The sequence below is a fragment of the Staurois parvus genome, unplaced genomic scaffold, assembly GCF_062004578.1.
Source record: "Staurois parvus isolate SC_StPar_1 unplaced genomic scaffold, SC_StPar_1.0 ptg000061l, whole genome shotgun sequence".
Lineage (NCBI taxonomy): Eukaryota > Metazoa > Chordata > Amphibia > Anura > Ranidae > Staurois > Staurois parvus.
This window is the reverse complement of record NW_028317857.1, coordinates 3,302,019-3,321,290: the sequence shown is the minus strand read 5'-3', so window position 1 is coordinate 3,321,290 and position 19,272 is coordinate 3,302,019. Positions and strand designations below refer to the sequence as shown.

The 19,272-nt window shown below is 42.4% G+C and overlaps 1 protein-coding gene across 1 annotated transcript in view; it reads right to left on the bottom strand.

Annotated features, from left to right (window-relative positions):
- LOC149469734 (integrin beta-1-A-like) overlaps positions 1 to 19,272 on the bottom strand; it is a 34,121-nt gene that overhangs the window by 13,346 nt on the left and 1,503 nt on the right. The window contains exons 3-9 of the mRNA XM_089668693.1: positions 18,460 to 18,698; positions 16,421 to 16,576; positions 14,526 to 14,621; positions 12,457 to 12,546; positions 12,195 to 12,335; positions 8,253 to 8,455; positions 1,810 to 2,048 (exon numbers count right to left, since the gene is read on the bottom strand). Coding sequence (XP_089524819.1) covers positions 1,810 to 2,048; positions 8,253 to 8,455; positions 12,195 to 12,335; positions 12,457 to 12,546; positions 14,526 to 14,621; positions 16,421 to 16,576; positions 18,460 to 18,698 — 1,164 coding nt within the window. The remainder of the gene's footprint in view (positions 1 to 1,809; positions 2,049 to 8,252; positions 8,456 to 12,194; positions 12,336 to 12,456; positions 12,547 to 14,525; positions 14,622 to 16,420; positions 16,577 to 18,459; positions 18,699 to 19,272) is intronic.

Below are 19,272 nucleotides of genomic sequence, written 5' to 3'. Positions count from 1 at the left end.
AAAACCCAGATGGCTAGTAGCAAGCGAAGGTTGATTAGCCAGAGGTGAACAAAGTCACTGTAGGTGAGTAGCAGGAATGGATCAAAGATCAAAGCTCCACATGGCTTCCTGCAAGCAGGAGCAGCATTTGGGGTGATGCTTTCTCAATGCTATATGGCAGCGAAGCACACACATCATGCAAAATTTGACCTAGCAGATGACATTAGTTAACTAGACATTTGTTAATTAGGCTACCTGCACCAGATAGCTGCAACTGAAGCAAAACAAATCTCCACTAGCAATGAAGACTTGATTTATGAAAAAAGTGCTAGCAAATACAGCATAGACTAGAACAGCAGAGCTAAAGAAAAGGTATACATCCTCCTGGGACAATAGGAAAAAACGGAGACATGCTGGTAGTAGGAGGGTTTATCCTGGGTTGCCCACAGTTTTTTGTTGCAAGTATCCAATTCCCCTGTAGGAGGCAGTACAACCTGAAGGTTAAAGTCTATCTCCATTGAAATATAAAAAACAAACAAAACAGAAAATTTTTTTGCTGCAACTGCGTAATAAAGTGTTACCTGGACTTCAACTTTATTTTTTTATTCAAGTTTTTCTATATTTGCTAGGACGCTCTCCCCAGACTAACAAAGCTGCTGTGCAAAGGGAGACTGTCTCTGCTGACCCTCTAACAAGAGGGGACACAGCACTTGTGGGCCAGTGACGTCCCCCTACATGGCTGGATTGGTTATACTGGGATGATGCCTGCAGCGGTCAGCTCTCCCGCCCCAGCGGGCAACAGGAGAATGCAACTGGCAGTTCTGCTGGATGACCATAGAGCTGATCGTAGACCAGAATGGCTCTGATCATCTCTATGATCTCAGAAAGCAGAAGCAATGAGCATTTCATCACTTCAGGTTTTGCGGTTCCAAACAAACCCTTAGTAGTTTGAAAAAAGTATCAGATCCTACTGATCTTGGTATATGAAGCATTTAAGGGCAGAGGAGAGATCTGGGGGACAGATCTCTCAGTAAAGAGTATCCGACACTGCCTATTGCTATCACAGGGTATATTTATATTTCCTGTGATAACAATAAAAGTGTTAAAATAAAAATTAACGGGACAGTGTAAAAATGTAAAAAAATATTTTTAAACTTGCGTTTGAAAACCCGCTGCACAAATACCGCGTGACATAAAAAATTACAACACCCAAGATTTTATTCTCTAGGCTCTCTGCTTAAATTTAAAAAATATAATGTTTGGGGGTTCTAAGTAAATTTTCTAGCAAAAAAGACTGATTTTTACATGTAAACAAAAAGTGTCAGAAGAAGCCTGGTCTTAGTCTAGGTTCACACCTAAGCTTTGCAGAAATGCACTACAGTCAATTTAACATGATTTCCTATGGGACACATTCACATCTCCGCATTTTCACCCGGTGCTTTTTCGGAAAGGGTCAGCGACTTTTTTAAATGCAAAATGTTGCATTTTGGTTCAATAGACCTCAATGGAAACGCTGCACAAATGCATGTAGTGTGTTTTTGACGTATTGTTGATGCGTTTTGCATTTTATGTTTTATTCTGCCCAGCAACAAGTTGGAAAAAAAACGCAAAACGAATCAAAAACGCATGTGCAAAAAGCACTGCAGAAACATCAAACACAAGCTGCATAGGTGTGAACCTAGCCTTAAATGTTACTGGGAGGAAAAGAAAAAAATGCAACTACCGCTTTTAAGGATTGGTAAGCTGCAATAAATTACTTTTTTGATTTTGGGTTTAAAACCAATTTAGACATCTAGGGTTGTTCTTTCCTAGAGTTAGTGTTGAACTCACCTCCACAAATCAATCCGTTGGATCGGTCACAACTGAAATTGTCGCATTCACAGTATTTTCCAGAGTAGAGCTCGTTAGGATTTTCCCTCTTCTTACATATACACTGGCCACAGATACAGTCTCCATTGTTACTGCAGATCTCTGAGCTATTCTCCTTTCTACACTGAGCATCCATGTCTTCACTGCTGACTTGCTCTGTGCTGCATTCGCACTGTTTTCCAATACGACCCTCATTACATCTGAGATTAAAAGAATCCAGTATGAAAACCCCAACATACACCAAAAATAGGACAACCTATTTATACCTCCATAACCTCAAGACTCAATTTACACACAGATATATTCATATATGCTTCTCTTTCAGTGTATCTTAGCCATCATATCTTAAAAGATAAGTATGGCTTTAAAAAACAAACAAACACAAATACTCACCTAGTTGGATGCAATATTGGTCTGATGCCACATCTGTCCCCTGCCACCTCTAAGACTGAGAACTGAGCGATTAAAGATTGCTGATCACTCAGTTCTCAGTCTTCAGTGAGCAGAGAGTGGTGACTGTCAGTCACCGTCTCTCTGCTCTGCCCCTCCACTGTTCACTGAAGTGCTGGGCTGCAGAGGGGACAGGAGCGGCTGGTTCAGGCTCTCAGTGGAGAGCTGAGAGGCTGCGCCAACTGCCAGTCCAGGCATCTGGGTGGATCCCGGCATTAAAGTCTGGATCTTTCCAGAGCCTGGACCGGCTCTGTGACGTCAGCCGACAGTGGGCTAAATGCACTCCTGTGATCCACAGAAGTACAGTGGATATAAAAAGTCTACACAGCCTTGTTAAAATGTCAGGTTTCTGTGATATAAAAAATGAGATAAAGATAAATCATTTCAGAACTTTTCCACCAATTGGAAAACAAATTGAAATCTTTTAGGGGGGGGACGTAAACATAAAAACTAAAATAATGTAGTTGTATAACACCCTCTTATAACAGGGGATGTAGTTGTGTGCAGAATTAGGCAATCACAATCATGTTAAATAGGAGTCAGTACACACCTGCCATCTTTTAAAGTGCCTCTGATTAACCCCAAATAAAGCACAGCTGCTCTAGTAGGTCTTTCCTGACATTTTCTTAGTCGCATCCTACAGCAAAAGCCATGGTCCGAAGAGAGCTTCCAAAGTATCAGAGGGATCTCATTGTTAAAAGGTATCAGTCAGGGGAAGGGTACAAAAGAATTTCCAAGGCATTAGATATACCATGGAACACAGAGAAGACAGTCATCATCAAGTGAAGAAAATATGGCGCAAGAGTGACATTACCAAGAACTGGACGTCCCTCCAAAATTGATGAAAATACAAGAAGAAAACTGGTCTGGGAGGCTGCCCAGAGGCTTACAGCAACATTAAAGGAGCAGCATGAATATCTGACAAGTACTGGCTGTGTGGTACATGTGACAGCAATCTCCCATATTCTTCATATGTCTGGGCTATGGGGTAGAGTGGCAAGGCGGAAGCTATTTCTTACGAAGAAAAACTTCCAAGCCCAGCTAAATTTTGCAAAAACGTATCTGAAGTCTCCCAAAAGCAGGTGGGAAAATGTGTTATAGTCTGATAAAACCAAGGTTGAACTTTTTTGCCATAATTCCAAAAGATATGTTTGGCACACAAACAACAAGGCACATCATCAAAAGAACACCATACCCACAGTGAAGCATGGTGGGGGCAGCATCATGCTTTGGGGCTGATTTTATTCAGCTGGAACTGGGGCCTTAGTGAAGCTAGAGGGAATTATGAACAGTTCCAAATACCAGTCAATATTGGCACAAAACCTTCAGGCTTCTGCTAGAAAGATGAACATGAAGAGGAACTTCATCTTTCAGCATGACAACGACCCAAAGCATACATCCAAATAACCAAAGAAATGGCTTCACCAGAAGAAGATTCAAGTTTTGGAATGGCCCAGTCATAGCCCAAGCCTGAATCTGATCGAATATCTGTGGGGTGATCTGAAGAGGGCTGTGCACAGGAGATGCCCTCGCAATCTGACAGATTTGGAGTGTTTTTGTAAGGAAGAGTGGGAAAATATTGCCAAGTCAAGATGTGCCATGCTGATAGACTCATACCCAAAAAGACTGAGTGCTGGAATCAAATCAAAAGGTGCTTCAACAAAGGATTAGTTTAAGGGTGTGCACACTTCTGCAACCATAGTATTTTAGTTTTTTTATTTCCCTCCACCTAAAAGATTTCAGCTAGTTGTTCAATGGAGTTGTATAGTTTATTGGTTACATTAAAGATGGAAAAAGTTCTGAAATGATTTATCTTTGACTCATTTGATTACATCACTGAAACCTGACATTTTAACAGGGGTGTGTAAACTTTTTATATCCACTGTATATCCAAAACAGCTTTGGCTATACTTTTCATTTTAAAACGAGATTCCCAGGTGTGACGGGGGCACGGCGTCAGACCCCAGTCCTTCTCACCAACTTGTGACCGAAACACTACCCAATCTAAAATGGCTCTGCCACTTGCGTAACAATGCCACTCTCAGCTGCACCCTGCAGAGATTTTCCAGGTCATTGGACCACAATCTATGTGCCAGCCGCCTGAGAGCAATTGTTACTGGGTCAGGTTAATTATGCAATTAACCCTTCACACTGTCACCACCACCTTTTTAAAGAGAAGGAGCAAATCTCAGCAGTAACACTATGATGTTTGAATAAGCGTCTGTATACACACTGTCACCCCAGATAGATGTATCCAGAGGTTTTAAAACACACAGTAGCACTGTTCAGAGACAGGGCTTCTTAGTTTGCATTAAAGAGCTTTAGAAACACTTTTCAGAAAATATAATTTATTATTAAAAAGGTCAAAATGGTGCAATAAAAATATTTACGGAAAAGATGTAACCAATACATATCTAAATAGAGAGAGCAATACCACAACAGAGAGATAAAAGAAATAAGTTTAAGAGGGTAGAATACTTGCAGAAGTCCTGGTATAAGCATAATTCAAGTGTCCTGAACAAAAGGGTACCTTTTCTCCTGAAGTTGGTTCCTGATGTTAAAAGGGAGAATCTCTTCATACCTCTCTCTCCAGGCATGACAGCTTTTTTAGTGTCCCAGCAGGGGGTGTCTACTGAAGCCAAGGGCCAATTGCCTCATTTGGGGAGGGGGGGTTTAGACGGAGACCCAGACTATGACCCAAAGTCCCTCCCAAGTTTATACCATGCTCATTAACCTTCCATAGGTGCATGCAGCAGCCTAGCCACTGGCAGGTTAATATGCAGAATGATATTCTGAACGTCGAGACACCAAGTATGACATATCCGGCTGTGACGGATAACAAGATATCGCTTTCTACTCTCTGGTAGATGTTATCTAGGGGTGTAAGGTATCAGGTGACTCGTATTAAACTGACCTATCTGAATATATGCTTTGTTTTATTGTACCTTGTTCCTGATGGGATTTATGAAATTGTATGAAAACGTGGTTTCAAGTGGGATGTATGTTTTACTGCCACTCTGGAATGCTTTCATGTCCAGTGACTGACTGGTTTATAGCTTTACAACCAGGCCAAGGCAAGGGTCTGACAGACATCATGGAACCAGCTAATTGGGTTTACAACCATGAAGCGTATCCAGCTGTGCCCGATGCTCTTGTGACCCCAGCATACACACACACACACCACATGCCATTCAAAAAAAGGGAGGGTGACTGATTTGGAGTGAGAATTATATTTGCAGAGTATGATCCAAAATATGATTGTCATTGTCCATATCTGTGCGCACAATTATCACACCAGGTACTAAAGCTTGACACACACAGAGAGAAATAGTGGCTCACCTGAAAGCCCTGAATTAAAAAAGGAGCCAGGTGTAAAATTGACAGCCAAACAGCGCCTATATCCTGTCAAGAACAGTTCTGGTATTTTGTGTGCTGGCAAAGTCGTCTGTCAAAATACAATTATCTCCATGTGCTGCATATTACAACTATTGCCAAAGGGCTTTAAAACTTTCCAGTGCTAGTAAAGCTGTCGGTACAACAAACAAACCCTCAAAATTACTCCCTCAGTTGTCAGTGAGCATTAGGGAAACCACAAAAAGCTATTTGAAGTGGAGAAGTATGGCTGTACGGAAACATGGAAATAAAGATTAAATAGAAAGCTTCCTGGTATCAAGATGTGAAGCCAAGATAATAGATATTTTAATTCGCTGTATATTTGCCCTCTCAAGACTACTGGCATTGTTTTAAAGCAATACATAGGTCAGCAATATGCAAATATAGTAAGAAACCTAAAAACCAAGGTGTAACGTTTTGGCAGCATTTCTTCCCCGTCACTTAGACCAGTGTTTCTTAACCTTTTTTTTCAGTCTAGGCACCTTTTAAAATTCTGCACGATCTCGAAGCACTCCATTCTAAGATGTAAAAAACTAAATTAATAATTTTACATAATATCCACACACGTGGGCCATCCAACATTAGACGTAATTCATTCTTACGAAGCAAATATTCCTTTGCACACTGGTATTAACTAGTATTCCAGTATTTCCTCTAACATGACCCCAGTGTTGATGGAGAGAGCCAGGGAAGGGTCAAACAAGGATTCAGGTGCCTGGTATTCTCCTTATCAACCAATAATATCATCAGTTGCTAGGATGCCAGTGGGCTGATCCACACGGTGCCCAAAGTTGTAATGCTTCATGATAAAAACCTGTGCTTTTGTGTAACAAAAAGGCAGGCTTGATCAATTCGCTAGCTTGTTGACAAATGTTGAGCAATGCTATGGATGCTATGGCACATTGGCTGAAAAAGGCAGAGTTAGAATCTGGATATAAAGAGTAAATCCAGTGTAGCACCCTGCAGACTCCCCATTGGCATGGTGGTACCCCCAGAGACAGGGTTAGCCAACATTGCACCTCAAGAGTAGATCACTTAGGCACTAATGGAACAGATGGGCGCTAGTCACTTTAACGTATAACAAAGAAGAATTTTATTACTCACAGTCCATGGGAGGGAGGGTTAGGGTCGCAGTTGTTAAGAATTAGAGCAGAACTTTGGTACCTAAACTTGTCATAGCACTAGAAAGGGGCCTTTATGTTGCATCTGACACTCTTGTGTGTTAACATCCTTCTATGAACAGCAGCCATCTTTCTCCAGGAGAGTCAATCAGCTCCCACACCTGAGGGTCCAGTTTAAAAGCCTTGCAGACACCTTCCGTAGGATCTTTCTCTGGATCTCAATCCTGTTCCCCATCTTCTGCAGGAGAGTCAACCAGTTCTTACACCTGAGGGTACATTGTAAAAGCCCTGTAGACACCTCCAGTAGGATCCTCCTCTGGAAATCTATCATGTGTCCGGATAGGGCCAGAGAGAACAGACCTATCTCATCCAGGCCTCTTTAGACAGGCAGGTAGGCCTAAAGAAGCAGCTCCATTACATGCACCCTCTGTAGGCCAGAGTCTGGGGAAAGAGAGCTTGAATTAGCCAGCCCCAAATATTTATAACCTTTGCAATAATGCACCACTGGCAAAGGAAACTCCTAGTGGTTGGTTGGAAAAGAATATGAATACTCATACTCCATACCTACTGTGTGATCTCCACACCATTACCAGAGGTGACAGTGCCTCTTACTGACAGAAGGGAGAACAGACAGCCAGGCAGGACTTAAGGGAAACTGAACAAGAATCAGACTATAATCAGAATTGGCTGTCTACAGCCATGCAGGGCTAAATTTAGAGATACTCCTGCTTAGGGTAGGGTGGCTACACCAGGGATCCATCATGTTTTGGTAAAAGGTTGAGGCTGGTGGTAATGTTGCAACGTGGAGAATATTTTCCTGGTACACAATATACCAACGAAATGTAATGCTGAACAATCATCTACCTTTTTCCAGAATTCAACCTGTACATATTAGAAGATATTGATACAGTGTGTGTATATATATATAATATATAAATATATATATACACACACACAGGTGAAACTCAAAAAATTTGAATATTGTGCAAATGTTCATTAATTTCAGTAATGCAACTTAAAAGGTGAAACTAATATATGAAATAGACTCATTACATGCAAAGCAAGATAGTTCAAGCCGTGATTTGTCATAATTGTGATGATTATGACTTAGAAGGAGCCAAACAACTATTTGATAATAAATGGCTTCATATGATCATCATCCTTCAATAAAAGAGCATTTTTTGGCATGATCCATCATATTTTCAATATCAATGCCAAAATTTCACAATTTCTGCCAGGGTATGCAAACTTTTGAGCACAACTTTATATGCTGAGACACATATGAAGGCAAAATATGTGGTAATCAGCCCCTACAAAGTCTGATACTGCTTCCCCCACAGTGCACAGCACACATATGAAAGTAAAATTTATATTATTGTGTGTGGCTCAACTAAGTAATTTCATAGTGCAGATAAAGAGAGAAAAGTCAAAAACAAGTACCTGCAGGCTCCACATTCAAATGTACCATTCCCAAAATGACATTCTGGACTATCAGGGATTCCCGACTGTTGACAATCACATTCACAGATCAATTTCAGAAGAATCTCAACTTCCTCATTAAACCCCAATGGCTTAATTTTAATGGACTCCGTTTGGTCCTTTTTGGGGCACATGTGGGCAACTACGCTGATCTCAAATTCAACCTAAAAGAAAAACATACTGTTTATTTTAGCTGAAGCCATGTTTCCAAATAATACAAAACTGTCCAAATACTACGCTGACATGTAGATCTTTAAGGCTCTGTTCACTCTAGTCTGATTCCAGATGCAATTTGAGTCACACAGAATCGCATGACAATGGAAATCACATTATTTTCAATGGTGTCCATTCACATCAATGCGACTCAGCTTGGCAAACTTTGGGAAACAGTTCTCATAGTACTTTGGTGCGATTCCAGCATGATTTTGGCCCCATAGAATATACAAACCTTATCCAAGTGTAACACCCTACTATTATTCAGACTGCAGGATGTTAAAAAAGACACAAGGTGGCAGTGTCCTGCAACACAGTGGCACACACAGTGGTGTATTTTGGTTTTGTGCTGCCCTAGGCAAGACTAAAATCGGGCACCCCACTCCTCATATTCCTGTTAGTGCTCCACCTCTTATTTTATTCCATTATCGGTGTCATTTGGAGGAATAGTGAACCATCATTGGTGTCAGTGAAAGAATAGTGGCCCAGCACTGGTATAAGTGGGACAAATAATGCCCCATCCTTAGTGTCAGTGGGAGGAATAGTGCCCTGTCATTGGTGTCAGTGGGAGGAATAGTGCCACATCATTGGTGTCAGTGATGGGGCACTATTCCTCCCACTGATGATGCTTACATTGCTGTCCCCTGCTCTAGCCCAGGCTCCCCCCTTCTCCCATCCACAGCCAGCATACCTGGCTGCAGCAGCACTATCTGCTCCGCCAGGATCCCGGCCGCATGGCACAGACACCTACCTTATCAATCAGCTGTCTTCCTTCTCCGGCCGTTCTCCTCTTCTTCACCGGCTCCGGCCACTCCCTCACTCTGATCAGCTTCCTCGATCCTCGTGCTGCCGCTCAGCTCCTCCTCTCTGCCTGTGTGCTTCCCCTGAGCTACAGATCCGGTGGCCAATCAATGAGGAGGTGGAGCTTGCAGAGAGAGGGACAGGCTGACATAGGCCATCCAGTGATCTCGAGGGTGTGACCAGATGAGGGGCGGCATGTCACCCAAGGAAAATTCACCCCCACATTGTGCGCATCTGATTCATGATCATCCACCCGGGAAATGAAGAAACCATCTCTACCCCTCCTCCAGCATCACCTTCATGTGGACCAGACCAAAGTGGGACACAGGTAAGACACATAACAGCTTCTGTCCTGTGTCACTTCCATGGGAAAGTGCCACCCTAGGAAAATGCCTTGTTTGCCTTGTGGCAAATATGCCCCTGGGCACACATCCTGGTGAAAAGCTTTATGGATTTTATAGGCTGAACTGCAGGACTTTGTTAGAAGGCTGCTAATTGGGGGACTACATTTCCCAGAGGAGCTGGCATGTGGGGGGGATGCATATAAATGTAGAAGCCCAGGAATAGAGGCAGGAAGTAAGCTGAGAGAGAGCTGGAAGGAAGGTGTGAAGAGAGAGCTGTGTGGAACCCCGGAGGACTGGACCAAGCCGCAGAGCTAGAGAGGAGAGAGACAAGGAGGAGTCACTGACCACCAGCCTTGCCACCCTGTTCAGCGAGACATTCTGCCAGCAGGTGACCGGGAGCACTGTATCTGGAGGGAATGCTGCAGGTGGGACCAGAGAACCTGTGGGGACCCCCATCTATAGAGAGTGAGAGACCACTGTCTGCCACAGATCGGGTGAGAGAGTCCCATACACCAGCCAAACAAATGAACACTGACATTCCTTTCAAATCTGCCACTTTCCTGCACACAATTGCGGACATTGCATGTAGTTAACACGTGTTGCGGCCTAGCTCCCCCCGCCGCTACTATTAAACACATTTGCAGTATAGTTCAATCATCAGAGCTGACCGTAGTGCATGCGTTTTGCAGGCCAAACCACATCATTGTTCTCTTAACCATCCGCCTTTCCACTGAAAGGAACATCTACCATTAGTTACTGCAGCCCAGAGAGGAGTTGCCCTTTGCCAGCTAGTGTTTCTGCTAACTTCTGACAGCTTTTTGCCTAAAATTTGCAACCTGCTCACTACATTAAAGGGACACCACCCAAGTCAAGTGCCACTTAAAGAGATAGTACTTGTTCTTCCATTTTTTTACCTTGTATTAATCTTTTGAGTGACTGTCACCTTCATTTCTTCCCTTAAAAGGTCTGGATCGTTTTACTGCACCAACTGGGCCCCAATGAGTGCGCAGAAGATTCCTTACTGCATTTAAAGTGACATTGACTACGCTAATTAAACAGCTCTTCTCTATCTCAGATTTAAACCTTGCCATCAGATCCTGAGGGCCCAAAGTGAACTAGTTCAACCATAGTTTTCTTTGTTGACTGGGGACTAGAAACACCTCAGGTTTGAGGTTCTGGGCTAACTTCTGAAGAGCAGTATTGCCAACGCTGATTGAGATTTTGCTGTATGTGTAATTTCCTTTGCTTAGAGTTGCTAAGAGTGGTAATTGCCATTATGTGCACATATGCCACTTTATGCTTTTTGACTGAGCTTACAGCCAAGTTTAACAGAATCATCATATCAGTTCACTTTACTCTGTATGCGAGCCTATTTTTCTCTGAAAATTTACTCTGGTCAGAAGAGTACTGTGGTGTCAGCAGGGGTTGGGCTTTCATAGAGGGGTCCAGAACAACAGGGAACCTGAAAATTACTCAATGACTCTTAAGGTAGCATGAGTGCTACACATGTTTTAATTTTCTGTTTACCATATTGATTCATTGTTGTGTGTGAAATGACATTATGATCGGTGAGATTTTACTGCTGTCTATTTCTAGCAAATGAGAATAGCAACAGAGAATAGTGATGAGCTGAATGCTCAGGAACATGCATTTTATAAGTGATCACATATTCCCTGTTCTCAGCTGCATAGAGAGGTGGGGGAGGAGAAACAATGGCACACTTGTAGTGGGGTGGTCTGATATGGCAGGCTACACGCTGCTGAGCAGGCCGTACTCTAAACCCACCAGGGTTCTTCGAGCTACGCCAGGCAGTGTGGGCGGGGTCACTCACACCTTTCTTGTGCTCATGCTCATCAATGCCCTGCAAATCAGAGGGACTGGCTGGAACACCAGATATTTCACACAAAGGAAGCTATACAAAGAGAACAGGATAGTTTCTCATACAAGTACATGGTACAGCAGGCACATATCAGGAATATGAAATGTTGGGTTTACATTCTCCATAGCTCCAGTTAAGCAGCTATATACATAAAACAGATGGAATATCTATAAAAGGAGTTGTTCTATCTGCCAAAGGATTTGTAATTCTGTCCATCCAGCCCTGAGATTTGACACAGCCCTGTCTGTCAGTGCAGGAGACCAGATTTTTCTACAGTTTAGAAAAGCTTAGAGGTCTTGCTGCTCTCTTAACCCGTGACTGGACAGTGAATAGAAAAGTAGCAAACTGATGAGCTCATCTCTCTTCTCTCTCCTCCTATCAGCATCATGCTTAATAGGACATGAGCACTGCAGCACAGTCGATTGCCTCCATTAGTGTTTATCCCTTCCTCAAGTAGAGGAAAATGAGGCCTTCCTGCCCTGCCAAACATGGCTTTGCTGCATGCTGTGTAAATCTCAGGACTGGATGGAAAAAAATACAAATCTAACGCCAGGTAAAACAGCTCCCATGTATGTGTTTCTTCTGAGTATTTAGAAATTTGCCAGAAGTTCAGATTTAAGAAAATGAAGTACATGTAGTCTACGTTTATAACCTGCAAACTCTTACCTGATCTCCCAGAGAGATATTGGAGCACTTCCTTCCATTCTCTCCTGTTCCAATCACTCCGTTCTTACAGAATGACTTATAATTGATTGTGACACCTTCTGGCAATTTGCTGTTTTCTAGAATAAGCTCTGAAGACAGCGACTAGATTAAAAAAATAAATAAATAAATAAACAAAATTACATTCCAAGTACCACAAAGTTTTAAAAATAGGAAGCAGACAGGGGCCGACATGGTCATCAGCCAGTCAGAAGTGCGTACTTACGTTGTAGGAATCAATGATCAGGTGAATTACATTATTCGAGTCTGAGGACAGAGTTCCAACAGCTGATTTTGGGATTAAGTTTGCCAGCTCCTAGAAATGAGAATGAACACTTTAATCACTTCCTTACCAGGCCAATGTTTTTTTGCTAGAAAATTACTTAGAACCACCAAACATAGAGAATAAAAAAAATTTGCGGTCACTGTACATTTTTATATCACACGATATTTGAGCAACGATTTTTTTTAAACACAATTGTTTTGTAAAAAAATACAATTTAATGAATTAAAAAAATAAAAACAACTTCATATATGGTGGACATGTCCACGTTTTGTGGGCTTTTGGTCCACAGTGTACGGTCTCTTGTCGACCCTTTTTCATTTGACCTGCCATAGAGACCCCCACCATGAGCTTCTACACTGCCCGCTTCCTGGTTTCCTATCCCACCATTAAAAATTAGCCACCTATCTTTTTATAGCGGCAAGAGAGCTATTGCCCGGGCCTGGAAGAAACCAACTGTCCAGATTGCGAAGGTGAAAATGATCCTGACCACCCTTATGATCAATGAAAAAATGTCAAGCGTACTGAATGAGTCTCGATTCCTGAAAGTTTGGAACCCCTGATGGTCTTATGCTCACCCTTTGCTTCTGGGATACACTCTAGGTTTGCACTGACCTGGGAGGGGGGGCCCCACACACAGGCCATCTTGGCACCCTGTCTTTTTCTTTAATCCTTTTTTTCCCCTTTTCTATTTCTTTTTCAGGCTTTTTCCCTCTTTGTCTTTAACTGAAGTTTTCTTCCCCCTCTTTTGTGTACTTTGTACTCCATGTTGTCATAGCCGCTACTGTGACCCCGTTCACATGTGCATTTGTTCAAGCTTATCCCGCTCTAATAGGGCGTGTCTTCTCTTCTCTTCTTTTTTTCTTCTTTCTTTTTTATTTTTTTTTATTATTATCATTGCATATCAGTTATCCAGTTGCTGATGGTACTGACTGTTACTTTTTTTTGAATATTGATCCCCTGTGAGGGACCTATTCTCCTTATGACTTATTGTACCCCATTGCCTCTTTAATCTTGAAAATGTAAAAACCTAATAAAAAATCATTGTACAAGAAAAAAAACAAAACATGAAAGATGATGTTATGCTGAGCAAATAGATATCCAACATGTGATGCTTTAAAATTGCACAAGCTCACAGAATGGAGCCAAACTACGGTACTTAAAAATTTCCATAGGCGGCGCTTTAAAAATTTCTACAGAGTACAAGTTTAGAATTACAGAGGAGATCTAGTGCTAGACTTTTTGCTCTTGCTCTGACATTCACGATGATACCTCACATGATTGATTTGAACACTGTTTACATATTTGGGCATGACCTACCTATACATTGACTATTGTGCACGAGCACAGGAGGGACAGGGGTGCTTCAAAAAGCTTTTTCACTATTATTTATTTTATTTTATGCTTTTTATTTTTACACTGTCCCTTTAAATACATTTTCATTCACTATCACATGGAATGTAAACATCCCTCGTGATAGAAAAAAGTTGAAAGGTTCTCTTTATGGAGAGATCTTGGGTCAATAAAACCCCACATCTCTCCTCTACAATGTAAAGCATTAGATAAAAAAAAAAACCCCATTGATCTACTGCTATAAAAAAAAAGGACTTGTTTACATTAGGCCTGAAACGGAAGTGACATCATGACCTGCTTCGGTCCTCCTAGGCCATAGAGATGAGCGGAAGCCATCTTTCCTCCACTCATCTCTGTGACAAGCAGCTGTGACCACCAGATTGGTTCTCAGTGCTACCCCTCCCACACAACTAAAGGTGATCCAGCGGCAAATTCTCTGCTTGGACCACTTTTATTGGTTAGAGAATCACTGGCTAAAAAAATAATACTGGGGTTATGGCATATTGCTGCAGCCATAACCCTGGTATTCCACTTCCAACTGAGGAGGTCTTTTGACTATGGCCCAATTATTATTTAAAAAACAGAATTATACTAGTTGGGTAATTGTTTGGGATGGTCAAACACAAAGCCAAAAAAAATGCAACATACACTTAACATACCTTGTAAACATCCTGATATTCCTCAGTAACAGCAAAGATTGTCTGCATGTTGTTTTCACCGAGCTTTTGGACCAAATGAGCAATTGATGGGTAGTCCTGTGAATGTAAGTAAATATTGTATGTACAGCAATCTGCCAAACATTATGCCCACTGAGAAGTAAAGTGAATAACATTGATTATATCATTACAATGGCACCTGAAGGAGGGTGGGATATATTAGGCTCCATGCACACTGTGCGTTTTAATAACGCTGGTAACGTTAGCTGTGTAAAGTCGCGTTAAAATGAGTTTTTCAGTGTTTATGCATTAGAGTTTAGCAGCATTTTGCTGTGTTTTTTCGCATTTGCGGTTTTTAGAGTTTATTTTGTGCATAGGATAACAAGCTGGAGAGTTTACTGGCTGTAGAAAAAAACATCAAAAGCCAAAAACAGCCGCTGTAAAAATGTCCAGTGTGCATGAGGACTAAGGCAGCAAGTGAACATGTCTCTGAAATTGATGTGTTGAAAGCAGAAATAATGGGCAAGAGTAAGGGCCAAATTGTAATGGACAGATAGCTGGGTCAGAGCATCTCCAAAACTTCAGTTGTTGTTGTGGGATGTTCCCGGTCTGAAGTGGTCAGGACCTACCAAAAGTGGTCCAAGGAAGGAAAACTGGAAACCGGGTCATGAGTGTCCAAGGCTCATTGATGCATGTGGGGAGCGAAGGCTTGCCTGTGCAGTCCAATCCAATAGAAGAATTACTGTAGCTCAAATTGCTAAAAAAGTGAATTCTGGTTTTGAATGAAAGATATCAGAACACACAGTGCACTGCTGTTTATAGCGTATGAGGCTGCGTTACCACAAACAAAAGTTCCTACTATAGGCACGTGAGCATCATAAATGGACCACAGAGCAATGGAAGAAGGTGGCCTGTTCTGATGAATTGAATAATGGTTTAAGGAACATAACAGTGAGTTCAGGGTGTTTACTTGGTTTCTAAATTTTCCAGATCTCAATCCAAACATCTGTGCTGGAAAAAAAATCTGATCCATGAAGGCCCCACCTCACAACTTACAGGACTTAAAGGATCTGCTACTGACGGCTTGGAGCCAGATACCACATCATACCTTCAGAGGTCCAGTGGAGTCCATGCCTCAATGGGTTGTGGTGGGTGGCCATAATGTTATGGCTGATTGGTGTATATTTTGGTTGGATCTATGTGGTACAGGAAATGCTGCAAGCAGACCAGGGGCGGACTGACAACTCATGGGGCCCCCGTGCAATAGGGGATCATGGGGCCCCTGTGTCCTCGCCCACACTCAAACCACACCCAAAAAATCCTATGAAACGTACCAGGGGCATCTCATGGGGCCCCCCCACTGACCCAGGGCCCTCAGGCAGTGCCCAAGTGCTCGAATGGTCAGTCCACCCCTGAAGCAGACTGCTATTGGCGGATCTAGAATTCAGACAATCTAGATTTTTTTAACCTGTCTGCTATCTGCTAACATCAGTTCTACAAGGGTCTAACTATTCTTCCACCACAAACACATCAGTGATGCATGACCATAATATGATAGGCAGTAAGATTATGAAAACAATCTTGACCACCATAAGAAGTCTATCGCTAGCTTTACACACAGCTGATCTCCTGGACAGCAATCTGCAAGAAAAATAGGGAAAGGCTGCACGCAGCAGATGTTCACAAAACAGTAATTTTTGCATAGACAGGGAAACTTTTATGCCATGGGATTAGTGTCCATATCCCTTTAAAAAGATCAGAAGCATTAGCCTAATTAACAAATAATTATATCTTTGGACTTAGAGCAATAACAAATAAATCAAAATTTCCTAAGATTTACAAATAAGCTCATTTAAAAAAAAAATTATCAAAAAGCACAAAGACATTTGCAGACTCACATAATAATGGCTCATTGTGTACATATTGTCTTCCATGTGACATTTCCCATCATTTGGCAGAACAATTCCTCCTAATTTGCCATCACCAGCAAAATGAAAGCCAGCATCAGTAGAAAACACCAACAAACGTGTGACATTCCTCCATCCAATGTGTTTCTAAAAAATAACCACTACAACATGAAGGACATATTTTCATGCCAGAAAAATGTAATTTTCAAATGCTTATAGAAACAGGAAACAGCAGCCTGGGATGAATCAGCCTGTGATTGAGGCAGGAGTTCACCTCAGGACAGGCTAGTATCAGGCCAGGGCTTCTGGAGCCCTCCCACCTCTCCATCAACCTGAGAGCTTTCTGGAGGAGGAGGGGAGGAGGCCCAGATCTGCATGTTTGAGGGACCCCGGACAATCCCCTGGCAAGAGGCTGGGCATGGTGACCAGAGTAACTCTTAAATATGGCAGAGCCTGGGGGGAGGGGGGCAGTGTCAGGTGGAAGATGGAGTGAGGAAGGCTGGAGTTTGGAGCCTGAGAGGGAGCCCCACGGAGGGGGCCTACCTACAGGCAGATTATTAGAAATGAGAATCTCCACTGTACCATAATTTCCTGAGGAGGACATCCTGAGCAGCAAGGAAGGAGTCAGCCCAGTGACAGGCCTGTAGGCAGCCACCAACTCACTAAGCTGACAGGAAAGTGCAGTGTGAGTACTGTTACACCTCCTGCGCCAGATGAGGGGAGAGGGCAGTCAGGTGAAAGACCCAACTAGCTTCTCATCCAGGACTGCTTGTGCTAAACTGGCAGCTTCTGTGCCCCCTTGCCCAGTGAATACCCTCAGTGCAGCTGGGTGAAGAAGAGTAATCAACTGGGGTCTGAGGAGGTACACTAGGAAGAGTCTTTGGGACTCTTCAAGGAAAGAGACTATTGCTATCCACATTTTTGTACATACTGCAGATTCTAAGGAGTTTGTCCTCAAGTTCTATAGTACCTCCCATATACTCCTAGACCCCATCCAAGTTCTTAAAGCGGAGTTCCACCGAAAAGGGGAATTTCCGCTTTAAAGATTGGTCCCCCCGCTCCCCATTAAGGATTGGCACCTTTGGGGAGCGGGGGGGGGGGAAAGGGTACCCGAATTTCACAGGTACCCACTCCCACTTCTGCGATCACCTAGGCAACCAGAAGCAGAAGTTGTCCTCCTACCCTCCCCGAAGTCTTGTGGGACACGTGACAGGTCCCAGAAGATGACGGGGCCATTCAGGAAGCGCAGTACTACTCGCGCATGCGCAGTGGGCACCCGGCTGCACCACTGCGGCGGGATCAACGTGGGATCGTGGGACAGGTGAGTGGATGTTTTGTAAAAGTTAGCAGCTACAGTTTTTGTAGCTGCTGACCTTTATTTTTTTACAGAGTGAGTGGAACTCCGCTTTAACTCCTTAATAAAATCACAAATCCAAGCTCAAGGACTGTTCTTTGAGTCCAGTGTGCAAAGTGTGGAAAATGCGTGTTGCCTGGCCGTGCAGTACATAGAGGAACCCAAAACTCAGCGACTCCTGAGGGGTTACCGCTACATATGGTCTTGATGAATAAGTTCACAGCAGTGTCTAAAATCAGTACATATGGCACTTGTTCAAAAGGGATCATAAGATAATTGTCACCCTCTTATAGAGGGGGGTGGAGGGTGTTCTGCAGCTTCTGTAACTCTTTAGGGAATTGGGCAGGGCTGATTATACTGCTTACAGCTTGATAACGCGTATTTCTGGCAGGATCAACAGATATTTTTTTAATTTATCGAACAGATATGACAAAATGCTTTCAATTGTATATTAATCAGACTGAAAGGGAGCAAATAAGAGCCGTTCATTGTTAGGGTTTACATATACTTTACAGTGGGCACGGTTGAAAGCATTTAGGGTACAAGTGGATTTATCATTCAAAACATTGAACTAAAGCATTATGTGTGACATAGTGACAATTTATCTTTATAAAACACATGTAAGTGCATAAATAGTTGGTTCCAATGAGCACAATGCACTTTGTTCAGTACTTACACCACACACAGCGACTTGCATGATGGCATCAAATCCACCTTCTGGGGAATCCAGATTACCAGAGATCTGCTGCTTGCTTACTAGTTCATTGAAAAGATTTCCATTGTCTGTAAGGCTGAGTACATTCTTATAACTGAAGGGACTGGTACATCTCTGATCTGAGGTGCACGGGTTGGTGAGTTTAGCAGGAGTAGTACTGATATATGGCATGACTGTCTTTTCTACAAAAGATCCAAAACCTGAAGCAAAACGGACAGTATAAAGAAAAATTCAGTAAATTTCCAACAAACAAAGTGCAACTTACATCAAGCAAACCAAGCTATTTATGACAATGCGGAACTCTTCTCATCTCACATACAAAGCATAACTGTTCAAAATTGTCAAATCAAACACTGCAGTTTCTTTGTTTGGCACAGCAACACAAGTATATTGTACTGTGCCAAAATAGCCCTAAGGGCCTGTTCACACTTGTGCCTTTCCCTGCAGTAAAAGGAAAAGACATTTCAAACAGAGTTTCCATTTATTGGTATGGAGGTAGATCAAACCTAAACACTGTTCCCTAAAATATAGGCAGGATTAAAATATAGGTAGGTAACAGAGGGTAAGTTCAGACACAGTCCGCCAGATAGTATAATTACTATGCTAAGGTAATCTAGAAGAAAGTTCTGTACCAATAGACTGGAATCAACATATAAATCAGCAAAGGCAGCAACAAACAATGCATATTAGCATTAACTGCAATACAGTATGTTTAATAATACTATAACTAGTCTAGAGTGCATTGTAGGAGAACAGCTAGGAAATGGTGCAATG